The sequence below is a fragment of the Narcine bancroftii genome, chromosome 3 (assembly GCF_036971445.1).
Source record: "Narcine bancroftii isolate sNarBan1 chromosome 3, sNarBan1.hap1, whole genome shotgun sequence".
Taxonomy (NCBI): Eukaryota; Metazoa; Chordata; class Chondrichthyes; order Torpediniformes; family Narcinidae; genus Narcine; species Narcine bancroftii.
The window spans coordinates 365,265,976-365,283,100 of NC_091471.1; the positions used below are offsets into that span (position 1 = coordinate 365,265,976).

The window sequence follows — 17,125 nt, forward strand, 5'->3', positions numbered from 1 at the left end:
ACAACAAAGACAGGAATCCCCTTGTCCTCACCTACCATCCCACCAGTCTCTGCATCCAGCATATTATTCTCTGTAATTTCCGCCACAAGTAACATGATCCCACTACTAGACACATCTTCCCCTCTTTGCCTTTCATAGGGTCCGCTCCCTTCATGACTCCCTCATATACTTATCCCTCCCCACCAATCCCCCCCCCCACCCCGGCACCTTCCCCTGTGCCCACACAAAATGTCACACTTGCACCCACACCTCCTCCCTCACTACCATTCGGGACCCCAAACAGTCCTTTCAAGTGAAGCAACGTGTATCTGCAGGAGTTGTCTACTGCATCCAGTGTTCCCATCGTGGCCTTCTCTTCATTGGAGAGACTGGGCATGGACTGGGAGATCGCTTCACTGAGCACCTTTGCTCTGTCTGCCTCAGTTACGGGGATCTCCCAGTGGCCAATCATTTCAATTCTGTGTCCCACTCCCATACTCACATGTCTGACCATGGTCTCATGTACTATCCCACCAAGACCACCTGTAAATTGGAGGAACAACATGATTTTCCATCTGGGCACCCTCCAACCAGATGATTTCTTCTAACCTACTCTCCATTCTCCCTCCCTTCACTTTTTCCTTGTCTCCCTTGGCTCTCCATCCCCTTCCCCCTCTATTCACAGAGCCATTCCTCCTCTTCCTGCTTGCTACTGTGCCCTCCCTTCCTTATCCACCAATTGCCTTTGGGACTGTGATCTCCCCTTCCCCCCCACCATTTTGCCAACATTTTTCCATGCCTTGGTGAGGGGCTCAAGATTAAAACGTTGGTTCTGTATCTTTATCTTTGCCACATAAAGTTCACGGTTTGACCTGCTGAGTTTCTCCAGCATCGTCTTTTTACTTCAACCACGATGTCTGCAGACTTTCCTGTTTTACTTCTCAAGACAACCCTCTGAATCGAATAAAATTATAAATCGGCTTGTGACAAATTGATTTTCCTTAATATTGTTTTGCATTGTAAATAAATATATTGCAACTCTCAGAATCCACCCAATATTTTATTCGTGCCTTCAGTAATTAAACAATAAGATGGCATTTAATCTATTCTGAACAACTCCGGTAATCGGATTGATTCTATCAGTGTTCAGTTCCACTGACTGAACTAATTGGTAGCATCCGGTGCAGTGATGAAAGCACACCTTTCATTGAAATGCTGACAGCTTAAATGACAGTTGGCTTTTGTGATATTCCGGGTCATTCAACAAGGCTGTTGGATTTCAAGGATGTGAGAGAAGCCATAATGTGGTGACCTGGAACTGTGCTGAATATGGAAAGTGAATGAACCCATTGTAAAGTCACCGTATGTTTAGTGATAACATTAAATATTAGGACTTCAGTATGAGAGAAATAGAAGCAGGAGTAGGTGATCTGTCTCTCACACTTGTTCATCTATTCATTAAGATCTTGTCTGCCCTGACCTCAGGGCCACAATCCTCCATGATTAAGATTTAAAAATTCATTGATCACTTCCTTGAATGTGCTCAGCACCTTTGATCCATGGATGAATTGGGTCCAGAATTCCAGATATTTACTGCCCTTCGGGTGAAGAATTTTTTTTATATTTTAGTCTTCTAAGCCAACCATTTATTTGAGGACTGATTTCTGGATCTGGATATCTCAGCTTGAGGACACATCACAATAATGTCAATGAATTTATTGTCATACACAGTGTGCAAAATGCACAGAAATTCTTATTTGCTGCAATTGAACAGGTACTTATTTAAAAAACTATAATAGTGAGCTAATCGATTTAGATTAAAAAGTCAATAAACACATAAGATAGATAATAAATACCATATATACTAATGTAATAGTCAAATTTTGTAGACAGATTTTTAGGGTAAAATTTAGGGGGTTGACTATTACACACGTACTAGTTTTGGCTGTGAGAAATACCTGCATCGTTTGAGGAGTTGGGAGTTCCGATGGGCGGGTGGCCGGGACTGCGTGGTAAATCCACGTTTGGGGCGTCGGGAACTCTGATAGTCAAGCAGCCAGGGCCTACGCAAGAGTCCACAGTTTGAGGTGTCAGGAGCTCCAGTAATGGGGCCTAAAATGGGGGGGGGGAGGGGTGTCAATATGGTATCAACTATTACACAAGTATATATGGTATTCACCTTATCCCCATCAACCTGTGAACAAGAAATGGGGAATTCACATGAACATGTCATGAAGTCTTCTTCTTTCTTCTTCTTTGGCTTGCCTTCACGGACGAAGATTTATGGAGGGGTAAATGTCCACGTCAGCTGCAGGCTCGTTTGTGGCTGACGAGTCCGATGCAGGGCAGGCAGACACGGTTGCAGTAAAATATACCTGTACTTTAAACTGCCAATAAATCGTTGTAATAGCCACACCATCGTAAATTATGTTTTCCAATCTATTCAAAGCTACTATGCAACTTGTAAAAACAACTAAACAACCCAGCTTTGTCTAAATGTATAATATTGTCCAAGAGCTCATGGAGAGTATATTTTTATTTACTATGAATACTGTCAAGGTAGTTGAGGAATTCATCTTAATTCTTGTAAAACCTGACTTCTCACTTGCCCTTTTTACACTGAAAAGCTATGTTGTTGCCGTATACACAACCCGTCTCTGGAAACCAGCTTGCTTGTTCACACAGAACAGAAGAAAAGCCGGGTCAGTGAGTCCTTTTACACAGCAAAAGAGGCGGGACATGTAGGACAGCAACGTCGGTGTCTAGTATGACACTGTGTTGTGTTGAGAAAAGAATCAGATTCGTTGGGTCTCGACACAAGGGTTTGCAATCACACATAGCTTTTATTAACACAATTATAGAAGAGCATGGGAAAATATTAACGGGAATAAAACACAAAAGCACATAATTTATAAAGGAGCTTGGGGAAAAAGTTAAAAAGTACAGTAATTGTGTACTGTTTAACAATTTCCCATGCTCTTTTATAAATTGTGCGCATTTTATTCCCATTAATATTTTGTCATGATCTTCAACAAATTGTCGGTGTTATTAAAAGCTTTGTGTGATTCCAAACCCTTGTGTCCAGACCCACCGACAATCACACACTATGCTCCTAGTAGAGTTCCCTGCTCTGGGCACCTGACTATGAACATTTTCTGGACCCAACATCACAACATCATCTTCCCTTGACGTTTCGACCTGTCAACGCAGTCGCCCATTTTAGACTTGACCCGCATCAATACGCACCACCTCTGATATTACCTACCATGATGAATTGAAGCCGGGTAAGTTCAGACACCACCCCTCCCCCATCCGCCTTCGATGGGTAATACCCAGCTTTCAAGTGCTGTGTAAAAAGGGTCATTGACTGCAGTTTGTTTGTTACTGAATTGATTTTCTTTAATTTGTCAGCAGTTCCTTTCAGTCTTGTATTTTTTAATAATTGGACATTTTCTTTCTTGAGAATCAGGGATGCAATTTCATGAAGAAAAAATGCTTTTAAATATTGCCTTTTGCATAACACTTGGCAGCAAATGAATAATACTTCAGGTATTGCCATTTCTATAACGTTAGAAATGTGATAATCAGTTTGTGTAGATTTTGCCTCACCAGCCATCTTGTAATAATGACCAAAGAAGTTGTTTGTGGGGCATCATGTGACCTATCCAATGGGAACCCAATCGGAAGCCACCACATCTGTCAATCACGGTCAAGACCACCCACCTTGTAATTGGCCTTTTCAAAAAAAAAACACACATGCCGTCACTGCCTCTGTTAATCACCTGCTCTATTTGGGCATACCTGGGCTGGCCCCACTGACCAGTACAAAGCCCAACTCGTGGAGCAGCTGGCTCTCTCTTCCCTGACAAATGAACCCAAGCTCCACTCCACTCCAGAGCCGACTCTGAAAAATCAATATCAAGGTATGTGCCAATAACGGGTGCGGGGCTCTTGTTTTACCGTGTTTCTTCTTCTTAAATATCTTGGTGCCATACCTGTACCGGGTCGAGGGGTGGCAGGTACTGTGGTTGCATCTCTCCTCCACACTACATATATATTCAGCGCGGTTTGTAGATATTACCTATTTACTTATGTCTAATGCAGCTGCTAAATGTGTTTTGTGTGAGTGAGTGTGATTCCTGTGGTCAATTTCCCTTGCGGGTAAATAGAAACTTCTGTTACAACTCTTCTGTGTCCAGACTCATGGCTTCTTGGGCCCATTGAACTTGTTCCTTGAAAAACAGTCAATAATGGTGAATGAAGCACAAATATTGACCAGTTCATCATGGTTACTCTTCTGGTTCTCATCCAAATACTTGTCATTTGATCCTTCACATCCAACAGAGAGATATCAGATGTTGGAAGAGCTCATCCTGCTGGTGGCACGTTTGGAGCTCATCCTGCTGGTGGCACGTTTGATAATGCTGTACTCCTTCAGCGTTGCTCTGAATGCTAGCTGAGATTTTTTGGAGTTAAACTTGAGTCCATAACCTGTCCCAACCAGTGCTTTCAACTGACTGTTGGCAGTAACCCTGATCTTTCTTGTAGCAATGTACCTTGCACACTGAAAGTGAACTAAAGGTTTGATCACCTTTGAGATGAATTGAGTTCTAATCATACCACAGATTGCTGTTTTGAACTGAATCTGAAAACAATTTATCACCAGAGCATCTGTCTTTCTTTTCTCAGACCATTCTGAGCTACTTAAACAGTGCAGTAAATCGAAGTTCAGAGATAATGAGGTTTCATTTTTAAAGGATGGCTGCACAAGGAGTCGAGAAGAATATCAATTTATGCGCTGTGAGATTCTTCACGTGTTGTTAGTAGATTGCCAGCTGGCAAGAAGAGTGAGGACACAAAAATATCAAACCAGGCAGCCTGCCATGGTTTGATCAGATCACTTGGAGGAAAAGAACCCTGCATGTTGGCACCAATTCAGCAGTGATGCATCGGCAGATACAGGGACATTTTTTAAAAAAGCATCAGTGCAAAACACAAACTTCAACAGCAACTCCATCTGAGTTATTTTCTTCTGTCTTTTAGATACCTGATCCCATCATTGGATCGATCCCACGCAGGATTTTACCGCTGCATCGTGAGAAATCGTGTCGGAGCACTGATGCAAAGGAAGACAGAGGTGCAGGTGGCATGTAAGTTGATCCAGCAGAATGGACAAGACTAAAGTGCCACTGGGGCATCTGCTGTCTTGCTCTTACTGAATGATATGACATCAACAGATAAAATGTTCAATGAGCATGTATAAAATATTTCCCCCAAGTTAATCAATGGATCAAGTTGTGAAAGTAAGAAGAGTGGCGGTCAGTGATTGAGGGAATCTAAGAGTAATTGTAAATTCTTGAAGAAAACTTTGCCAACAGCCATTCTGCTGATCTCTGCAAAGATCTAAATCTTTTTTAAAAAAAGCAGATCTACATCTAAAAATGTAATTAAGCAGAGAATTTTTAAAAAGTAATGACACTTTGGGGTTTTTTGTATTCTTAGCTGAAGCTACAACATAAAATGTATTTTTTTACTGCATGTCAAACAGTTATATTTAGAGCAGCACTGCCCTCAATTTCATTTTCCACATACGTGGCTCTCCCTATTATAACTAGAGAAACCTTCGGGGAATTTCTGGTCCCAAAACCCATCTTCTGTACTAACTGTAAGGTAAAACATCATGAGATGGGAATGTGTAGGGAGTTACCCTGTACAGGGCAGTAACAAGAAGGGGAGGTGTCCTTGTACTCCTGTTAGGTAAAACATCATGAGATGGGAATGTACAGGGCTGTAACAAGATGTGAATGCATCCTTGTACTTACAAGATAAGAGAGACATTGATGGATTGAGAGGCAGGAAGCTAGCAGGGAAAGGATAGCAACAGTTTTAGTCATTGGACAAGTAATGATATGATGATGTTCTAAGCACATATCCAAGGGTATAAAAAATCACCATTTTGCTGATAACGGCAGAATGCATTCTCCGACTAACATGGTTAGTCGCAAGTGTTACAATCCGGTAATAAAGAACAAAGAACCCTGATTTCGACTCAGCCTGGTGTTTGTCTCACTCATTCATGAACAAAGCAGACCTAACATAACCCAAAATAAAAATGTGGTTAAATAACAAATGAGGGTCATGTTGGTTGGAATCATAGTTAATCGATATGCAAACCATGTGAGATTTTCCAGAACATTTTTGGAACTTTGTTATATTATATTCAATGCTGATACCTATTTCTTGCTGTGAAGCCCTGCCACTCACAGAAGCAAGATTTGGCAATAAATTGTCAGCACAATTTGAAAACAGTGCATTATTTAATATTCTCAATCTCAGTTTGAAATACATAGTGTCATCTAATCTGAGTGATTTGAAGTGTTATTTTGTTGTACAAGCTAATTTATGTAGGTATCTTTCAAGATTCAATTTGTTATCATTGTTATAAAACAGGGTCATATTACATGAAATTGCTTTTGCCTGCTGTAAGGCAGACCGATTCACCATCGGCAGAAATTGCCTGAAGCGCCTCGTATAGTCAGAGAGAGAGAAATACAAAAGGGAGTCTCTCCCCCCCAACATCCCCCCCCCCACCCCAGAGTCCGTAGATTCGCCTCCAGCGCTTCTGTAGCCTCCGCACCCACACAGAGTCCAGTCCAAACCATTGGCGCCCCGAGCTCCAGATCCGAACCTCCAACATGATCAGGAACCCTTCAGCACCCCCTCGAATCCTGGTTCTGATAACTGGTACCCCTCCAGACAGTTTTGAGCCAGTCTCCAGCAGTCTGCAGCCCGGCGCGAGTCTCCTGGCAGTAGTCTCCAACAACCCACAGCCCCTGTGGGTTCCTCACCCGTTGCATGGATTGATCCTTCAGCCTCAGAGCCCCCTTAGTGGTCCACTGCCGTCCATGGTCGCTGTCCCGTGAGCCATCTCCTCTGCTTCTCCTTCTCTGATGGGGATAGTCTTCCATTTTTTTTGGTACCCTGCACCAGTCCTCTGCTCTCCTAGAGTCTGCAACACCTTGTGGCTGCTGCCAATCAGAGGTACCGTCATCTTGGGTCCAGACCCCGCGGTTCCGGGATTTTAAAGAAAACTAACGTCCGTTCCTTTAATGGGCCGTTAAAGCCTATACGAAGCTGACATCAGTTGACTGGGTGGTTGGACCCCGCAGGAGTGCTGTATCTCCGTTGCTCGCTCCCCGCAGGTCCACACCAGTGGCAGCGTTGCTGTTACAGCGGCTTCGGCAGTGCCGCCATTTTCAACGTGTTCCACTTGTATCCAGTATAGAAACCCCAAAGGGTATCTGAAGGGATATGCTCCACATGGACTCCTAACAAGTTGCCACTAATGACATCTTTCAGGCCTGAGCCCTTCTTTAAGATATGAGTAAAAAAGATGCTTAACTATTAACTGCTTCCAACATCGCTCTTATTTGTTACTTAAACCCATTTTAATTTTGTGTTACTGCAGTAAATGGGTTTTGGGAAATGTTGGTTTTCAGTCGAATGAAACATGAACAACGTGACCAGTAAAATGAGCTTGATACTCAAAGGAAAAGAGGAAATGAAATAAGTCCTTGCCTTATTGCAGAGGTTTTCATTTTCTGAAGGACTCTGCAGTTAAAGGTAGCATAGAAGGTTGAGTGGGGATTTGAGATTATGAACCATACCATGAGGTATTTAAGATTATGAGAGAGACAGATAGAGTTGATGTGGATAGGCTTTTCCATTGAGAGTAGGAAAGATTGAAACAAGAGGTCAAGAGTTAAGGGGCAAAAGTTTAGAAGTAACGTGAGGGGTAACTTCTTTACTCAGAGAGTGGTGGCTGTGTGGAATAAGCTTCCAGAAGTAGTGGCGGCTGGGTCCATTTTGCCATTTAAGGAAAAATTGGATAGGTATATGGATGGGAGGGGAATAGAGGGTTACGGGCAGGGTGTAGGGAGGTGGGACTAGAGGAGATTACTTAGTTCAGAGCGGACTAGAAGGGCCGAAATGGCCTGTTTCTGTGCTGTAATTGTGAGATGTTATAGGGTTATATTTTTTAGTAAACTCTTGTGTGGAAAGTGCAGCAATCAGTTTTTACCCTGAAAGTTGCCACAGCCTCCTCATTTACAGGCAAAGTTCTACCAACTGAGGCACAGATGAAATATGAACTATTAAAACTTAACATTCTTTCTTCAGATTGACTGATGTACCCAACTTCAAATTAATTTCCTGATTCCAAGGAAATGGGTGGCACGTAGTGGTTAGTGCAACACTGTTACAAGTGTCAGTGACTCAGGTTCGAATCCCACACTGTCTATAAGGAGCTTTTAAGTCCTCCCCAGGTCAGTGGTTTTCAACCTTTTTCTTTCCACTCACATCCCACTTTAAGTAATCCCTATGCCATAGTTGCTCTAAGGGATTGCTTAAGGTGGGATGTGGTTAGAAAGAAAAAGGTTGAAAACCACTGTTTTAATTGTACTTCATTGACGCGTCATGTGCACGGTTTCATAACTCCAAAGGAAATATGCAAGCAAAATATTTCAGTAACAATTAGGTCCAGAGCAATGATTCTCAACCTTCCCTTCCCACCCACATCCCACCTGAAGCAATCCCTTACTAATCACAGAGCAACGATGGCAGGGGAATTACTTCAAGTGGGATGTGAGTGGGAAGGAAAGGTTGAGAACCACTGCTCCAGTTTCCTCCTCCTGTTCAAAACATGCCAGGGTTGGAGGTCAATTGGGTGTAAATGGGCAGCCTGGCTCCTTGGATAGAAGGGTCTGTTACTGTGCTGTATGTCTAAAAAAGAACTTGGAGTCTTTTTGCTTTTAGGCAGCTTTCACTGTTAATAACTTTATAGTACAATTGTGAACCTTCCAGATTTGTGTCCTCCAAATATCAGCATCAATCCCCTCTAGTGATGTGGCATGAATACAGCCCTAACATCAAAATACTGGTATTTTATTCTAAATCAACATATCTTCACAGCGTCAACTGTTTTATCTTGACATGAACTGCATGAATTTAGCTGAAAGGAGAAAGTGGCAGACTTGTGAAGAGAGAGAGAGTTGCCACAGGGTATCATTTACTTACACTGCTGTGGTTCCTTCCCCTTCTTCCATTTAGTTAGAAGACTTCTATTCATGTCGAAAATTAATGGGCATCACAGCAGGTTGATCTGAAATGGATCTTTGTGCATTTATATGCTATGATAGAACATGAAACCCAAGAAATTAGATCAATTTGTGCTCAGCGTTCTGAGCAAATCATGTAAAGATCAATGTAACTGGTGTTGGTTACCTTAGCCATTATTTCCTGGTGAAATCGCATCCATGATGAAATGAGAACAGCTACTTCTGTCGTCTATGTTGGTTAAGACATCTACATTTTTTTTCTGAAGACAGGCATGCAGTCAATGTCATTACCATTTGCTTAAATTCCATTTCCTTCCATACCAATATTAATTGGAAGTTAGAGGTGTAACCTGTCATTGTAAAGGAACCGTCTCTGAACAACCAGGAGCACTGCACCCTCTTGTTGTTTTTATGGAGATTTTTTTTTAAGAAACCTAATTACAACTTTGAAACTCAGGCACTTTACCAACTCTAACACAATGTTCACCTCTACATTAACCCTGCTTTCTGGATAAGATCTGTAGCAATGGTAGCAACAGCCAAATCACTGTCCATTTTCTCTACACAATGAAGAATGCGACTTGCAATTGTGACCGATTATGTTGCATTTTATATTGTATATATGTTTTAAAGGAGATAAATTGAGGCAGATTTTTTTTAGTGCAGGTCACATACAAACACTTCAAAACAGATCTCACTGAAAATACTGGAGCTCTGCTCAAGCCAGACAGGCCCGGCTCCAAGTGCCTTTGCAAAAACTTTGAAGAGTGCCCATAGGGACTTCACTAATGGATTGTTGTTTTGAAAAGCAACAGATGAAAGAACTCGGAGGATTAGGTCCAGAGCTGCAGGCTGTCTGAGTGCAGTTTGCTGTTCTAAGAGGGTCATGTGGTTTTGCAAGCAGAGAGTGTCAAACAGGCTTTTATCTGGGAGTTCCACAGTTCAGCAGCAGCAGCTGGGTCTGGAACAGGACAAGCTGGCAAGCTTGTGGAAAAAACCCATTTTGAAGATGGGTTGTGAGGTCTTAGTTCAGCCTGGTCAAAGCCCTTGTGGTCCATACAAGAGGAGAGGACTGGCTGCCTAATGTTTCACTTGAAATAAGGAAACAAAAAGGAACTTTGTGGTATCTGGAAAACCCTGAAAGGGCAAGTTTTTTCAGCAAGACACTGAGGTGGCTGATTCGAAGGAATTAGTTTGTGTCCAGCGAAAAACAAATCTCTCTCTGAAAACCGACAAGAACTTTCCTAAGCAGTAACCCTTTACCTTTCAAGCACCAAAGCCTGGTGAACTTTATAAATGTTAAATTCTGTGCACAGTAGAAGAATTGCCTGCGACCAGTGAACTTGGAGGAGTGAGAAGTGTGACTGGGCTGTGAATCAAAGAACTTTTCTAAGCTTACTCTCACATTACATACACGTGCACTTAGAATCAGAAGGGGGTTTTGTTAAGTTAATACTAATAAGTTAAAGTTTGATCCTGTTTTCATGTTTAAAGATAATTAAAAGCAACTTTTGTTTAAGTAACCACTTGGTGAATATCTATTGCTGCTGGCTTGTGGGGTCCTCCGGACTCGTAATACAATAAATGAGGGCACACTCGAACAGCGCTACTTTGTTCAAGTCATTTATATTAAAAATTAAGTACACCAGAAATGATGATATTTGAGTTTTAGCTCAAATGCCTTTCCAGATTCGCAACCATATATGTGGGATTTGATTTTGGAGTGACTTATTCCCACTTTGGCAAAAATGTCTTGCAGTTCCATTTTATTGTTTGATGACAACAAGAAGCTCTTGCCTTAAATGGACTGACTTCATACTGCTCCAAAAGGCCAAATGAGTAAGCCACCTGTGATAGTTGGTGAGTGCACTGCCTGAGCGAGCTGCAGTGGAAGGTGTTTTCATCTCCTATGAGGGGGAATTTTAAATTCAAAATTCTTAAATTTAGACATACAGCATGGTGACAGGCCCTTCCAATCTACGAGCCCATGCTGCCTGATTACACCCAATTAAACTATGACCCTTTTAAAGGGTGGGAGGAGACCAGAACTCCTGGAAGAAACCCATGCAAACCTGGGGAGAACGTACAAATTCCTTATAGACAGCGCCGGATTCATACCCGGGTCACTGCCGCTGTAACAGTGTTGCACCAAATGCCACGAGACAACGTCTCAGGACAGAGAGATGGCAGGCCAAGGTTCCACAGGCTGCCCCTCCACTGTTTGAATCTCCAAACTCTGAGCTGACACAAGCAACACATCCTGTCTGCTTTTTTCCTCAGAACCTGCTCTCTACACAATCTGAGCACAGAAGAAGTGTGCACGTCTCCACCCTTTCAGAAGAAAGCCAGCTGGAATCTGTGTTCATGTGGAACTGTGATCTGTTCACATCTCTGGTTACCGAGGAAAGCTTCTAGCTCACGTACAGCATCTCTCTGCTTGTGGATAATTACAAGCTGCTCATAGATTCACTAAAAATAAAAACACAATACTGGAGAAACTCAGCAGATCAAACTGTACTTTATTTAGCAAAACTAAAGATCCAAAACCAACATTTCGAGCTTGCCTTCAATCACGGTGTTTGCAGACTTTCGTGTTTTACCTCAAAACTCTGTGAAATGCCTTTGAGGGATACTTACCCTGAAGAAGTTCTTCTTTGCTCTCCGGAGGGAGTTCTGTGGGATTCTCTCTCATTGCTCCATCTCTGCTGCACTACTACCAGATACTCACCCAGACTCGCTTCCCCAGCCTCGTATTTCACTTCAATCACAGTGTCTGCAGACGTTTGTGTTCTACTCTTGGATTCATTAATCTGCTCACAAATGGAATCAAGCTGCTCGGTAAGAACAGTAATCTGCTTGTCATGCTGCTCCCAGGAGGCACATACCTTCATCTTGAGGAACATCAGCCCGTTCTGGTGTGCCAGATACAGATGAGACAGCAGAGAAGCAGAAAGACTTGGCCTGCCTGTGAAGTTTTAATATCTTCAATAGTACTAAACTTCACCGTTTTTAAGCTCAGAAACCTGTCTTTGCAGTGATGTCCAATTACAAAATTTTGGGTGCTGAATGATGGGATGGTTATTAATTCCAAGAGGTCTTAGTTGCTTCCACTGATAACTGCATGGACTTCTCACCCTGCATAATTTCCTGGTACAGCTGGCAGATGACTTCTTCATGCTCCTTGTAACCTGCAGTCAGCGCAGCAAACCTGATAGCTCACTGATTGCATTTCCATGCCATCGCATCAACCTTGTCATGCTAGCATTCCAGTCCTGGTGCTCACCTGGGGCCTCTGGAGCATTAGAGAAATGGAGACCCCTCTCCAGGAACCCCCACCACTTCTGATCTCCATCTCCAGCACCAGCTCTTGGTTTTCACATTGCATCAAACAAGCAGCTCTCTCTCCCTCCCACCTGCTCTAGTGTGTGTTGCTGCTTCTCTCTGCCATGGGGAATTTCACCTCCAAGGGCTGATGCCCTGCAAAACTTTAGCAACTCTTCGAAGAAACTCCATACCACACTTTTCTGCACATTTCTATGTGTAATATGTGTAAAATGTATTAGCGGCCAGTTTCACAATTTTTTGTGGGTCATCTGATCGGACATCACTGCAAACAGATTTGGGTACTTAGAAGGATGAAGTTCAACATTGCAGAAGATATTAAAATTCCTTGAAAATTACCTGGAATCAGACTTTATTCTCAGGCTCCAATAGCTCAGTGGTTAGAGCACTGATCTTGTAAACCAGAGGTTATGAGTTCATCCCTCACTGGGGCCTCATTTCTGCGAGGGCCGCTGGACAAAGTGGTGACTCTCTGACTTCCTTACAGTGACAAAGTTGAATTTCAAGTATGCTACATTCTAAATATCAATAATAGAACCTTTATTCCACTGATGTTTTCACCCACTGGATAAATGTGTCACATTTTAACATATTTAGCTTTTCGTGGAGTTCTACAGAGGTACAGCATGGATAAAGACCTTTGGATCACCGAGTTGGCACTAACCGCCCATTTACAGTCAGACAACATTAATCCTAATTCCTATTCTCCTGTCCCCAAATTCCACAGCTCACCTGCCCATTAGAGGCAATTCGCTGTCAACATTTAACCTTTCAGCCTCCATGTCTTTGGAAACTGGAGCATCTGAAGAAAATCACTGCAGTCACAGGGAGAACGCGCATACTCCACAAAGACAGCACCGAGATCAGGATTGAACATGGATCTCTGGTGCTGTGAGGGAGTCGCTCTTCTGACTCTGCATTCCGTAGCATTCCTGTTTCCTACCTCAGTTCTCTCGATTACATCTCTGTGATACTACATCATATTTTTTATTGCAAGAACATTAAACTGGACCAGGAGAGTAGTCCATGGTAAAAAATAAGCCTAAGTTTATCATCCTATTGGATGGTATAAGATGAATTTTATTCTAAAGCTTGGGGTACCAAGAGACAGTCCAGATGTTTACAGCTTGCATGCTGGAATGAGGAGAAGGGAAATCAGAGATGTAACGCTGCTGCTTAATTACCCAAGTAATGAGAACCTAATCAGGGACCAGCATTAATGAATAATGATAATGTGAAAATCACAGAAGATTTTATACATTGTTTTAATTAGCTTAATTATCCACAGTCTATTTGACTAAAAGCAGAATTGTGCATATTTACATGAAGCTGCAGAATCATAGGAAGAAAACTGTCGACATTATTATCATTTAGCGCATTGTTTTTGTGTGTGTTTTTATTCCAAGAGGCCCACGCTCATCAATTCAGAGCTGGGACACATTGACTGACTTCCAGAGTGGGTCCTCCGTCTGACTGTCAAATAGCATGAGACTCAAGTACTAACCAGGGTATCATCCAGGGAATTGAAGACTTCTTTAAAGCCCAACCTTGACGACATTTCTGTCAGAGAATCCAAAATGGCAATATTCTTCCGGGTAGATGCGCTTTGCACTTTCTTCCATGCTGACTGCCACACCCTCCCTCACCTCCCTTTTTGATGATGACTGCTCCCCCCCAACCTTTCAGATTTTATCAGATGTAGTGCTGATCTTTGGATGGCTTGATCTGGGATATAATGTATCACTGTACTTGCAAAATTCATTTGCTATCAATTAAGGATTCACTTGACCCCTACCTATACATTTCCACGGTGAAGTGACTACTGCTGTGAATTGCCGACATTGCTAGTTGGAAGAATAAAAACTGAATGTGTCCTTCACATATGAAATCTTTTCTAGAACTCGTCTTAGGAAAAATGCCTTTTATTCTTTCCCATTTTAAGCTGAGGGGTTTTTTTAAAATCATTTTTACCATGATCATTGGTTCAAATCTTGCGCTTGCAGACATTTGGGTTTTCAGTGAAGATATTCTATGATTCTACCCTTCTCCCAGCCAGTTAAGTCACCTGTCAGCGCCATTTTTCCATCAGGCCAATCATTTATGATGTCAGTCCTGAAGAAAGTTACACAGTTAATTACTTCCAGTGAATATTTCAGTCATGCCATGTTCTGATCATCAGATGTTTTCACCTGTGTGGTGGCACAGCGCCCTCAGGATATTTTATGTTCCTTTAACTGAAGCTTTTACCATTCATTAATCTTTTGTTCAGGTGGGAACAAGATTTCAGAATGCTTGCACTCAACTAACATCTGTGGGTAGTTGGAATAATAAGTGTTTGGCAAGGATTATTGGGTAAAGTATTATGCTTTTTTACCCCTGAGATTCGCCACATTTGTCTTGAGGCTAAATTTAACTAAAAACAGCTAATGTCAAACACACAAAGTCTTGTATGAGAAATGGCCTCGCTTTTTTCTTTCATTTTATTTCATGACATCTTTAAAGTTCTTTCTTCCTTCATTCCATTAATAGCTTACCCACTGTATTTCTGCACACTCTCTGATGTCCATTCAGTTGATCTTATTTTACATTTCCACTCCCACCTCCTTTTACCTTAATACATCTGTGCAGCTCTCGGTGCTGCTAGCAGAAAAGCAATGCAACTTTGAACAGAATTTAAACTTAAGCAGGCTTTAGGTTCAAAATTATTATTAGGCATTACAATCAATTCCGCAAGGTTGGTTTTTGCTATTGCAATGAAGGAGACCGGTATTCCAAATTCTTTAGTTCATGAATATTGTGGACAATCATTGCAAATAGTGATGCGCACATGCAGACCTCGTTTAACAAGTATTACCTGAGATTCCAAATTAGTAAGGAAATTACTATCTTTTGTAACCTCTCATCATTCTCTTTGAGAGTTCTGTCATCCTGATTACTGCTGTAATCCCATTTCTGAAGGGCCCTGAATGCCATGTAATCAGTGAGGAGTTGGTTGTGAATATATACATGAACTTGACCCAAAATTGAAATACAGACTGTTTGCAACTGGAATGTTTGGAATTAGGAAGAGGCTGCATTGTGTTTCATCGATTATCTGGCATTTAAGATGACATATCATGTTGAGAAGGACTGTCATGCAGGTGTCTACAGTTGCAGATAACCTCACACCATTAAATAGTTCTGCGACGTCGCAAGGGGAAGATGTCCTCCAAAATCAACAAGATGAATTACAAACTGAGAAATGTGTTCAAAGTTATTGAATTCAAACTGTACCCTTTTAGGAATGAGTAGTTTCATAGCTCAAGAAGAAAATAATTTCCGTTTATTTTCCTCGATGGAGAAGAGATTATATGCAGTGAGTACGAGTTGGAGAGTCTATAGTTACATGCATAGGTACAATGTACAGATGCATTGAAATTCATACTTGGAGGATGGAACACTACCTTGATTTGAATATCCTTCATACATATGGTGCACCTTATGTTCAGGCGACAACAAATTCAGGCAAGGTGGCTTTCCTGCTATGATACAGCAATGGCCCCAAATTACGGGCATCTTATTCCTTAGAAGGTACCCAAGTAACCAGCCAGAGAGAAATCAACAACTTGTAACCCAGTGCTTTTCAATCTTGTTCTTCCCTCTCACATCCTATGCCCTATGCCATCGGTGCTCTGTGATTAGTAAGGGATTGCTTCAGGTGGGATGTGAGTGGGAAGGGAAGGTTGAGAACCACTGCTCTAGACCCAATAGTTACTGAAATATTTTGCTTGAGGAAAAATTGTCATTGGTCCATTTCCTTTCAAGTTCTGAAACCGTGCACGTAACAAGTCAATGAGGGACGATTAAAACAGTGGTTCGCAACCTTTTTCTTTCCACTCACATTCCACTTTAAGTATTCCCTATCCCATCGGTGCTCTGTGATTAGTAAGGGATTTCTTAAGGTGGGATGTGAGTGGAAAGGGAAGGTTGAGAATCACTGCTCTAGACCCAATTGTTACTGAAATATTTTGCTTGAGAAAAATTGTCAATGGATCATTTCCTTTGGAGTTCTGAAACCGTACATATAACGAGCCAATGAAGTATGATTAAAACAATGGTTTTCAAACCTTTTTCTTCCCACTCACATACTTGCTGAGTTATTTCAGCATTCTATTTTTTGTTCCAGAAGATTACATCCAATCTTTTGAAAAGATTAACCAATTGAAAATAATTGCCTCTTCAAAATGATTGGATACCTTTTCAACTGGGCAGGCGGGAACTCCTCCTTACAGAACTATGCTGGATGATCTTTAATTAATCCCTGCCTTTACAAATTTAGATCAATCCAGTCCCTAACTTCCCTGCCACTGATATTAGACTCACTGGCCTGACTTATTCCTCTGCCCTTCTTGGGTAAAACTAGTACATTAGGACCTGACTGTCTATAAATGCTGTTCCTTAGATATGGCAAACTTCGAGAGAGGCGAAAAACATCTAAGTGTCTCCCAAGGGAACGCTGCAGTTATCAAGGCACCAAGAATTTCCAGCTTCCCCCAGCCTCAAGTCACGTGGTTCAGAGATGGACGGAAAATCTCACCCAGCAGTCGAATGTAAGTTTTAACACAATGTCTTTATCTTGAATGTTTACACTTAAGTTTATATTAATGTGATTCTGAACAAGGTCAGCATTTTTTTTGAAGGAGTATTTT

General features: G+C 41.8%; 1 protein-coding gene across 1 annotated transcript in view; it reads left to right on the top strand.

Annotated features, from left to right (window-relative positions):
- The window catches only part of sdk2b (sidekick cell adhesion molecule 2b), a 662,520-nt gene that overhangs the window by 360,214 nt on the left and 285,181 nt on the right, over nucleotides 1-17,125 (top strand). Inside the window, exons 3-4 of the mRNA XM_069930148.1 lie at nucleotides 5,023-5,129; nucleotides 16,879-17,026. Of these exons, the coding sequence (XP_069786249.1) occupies nucleotides 5,023-5,129; nucleotides 16,879-17,026 (255 nt within the window). The remainder of the gene's footprint in view (nucleotides 1-5,022; nucleotides 5,130-16,878; nucleotides 17,027-17,125) is intronic.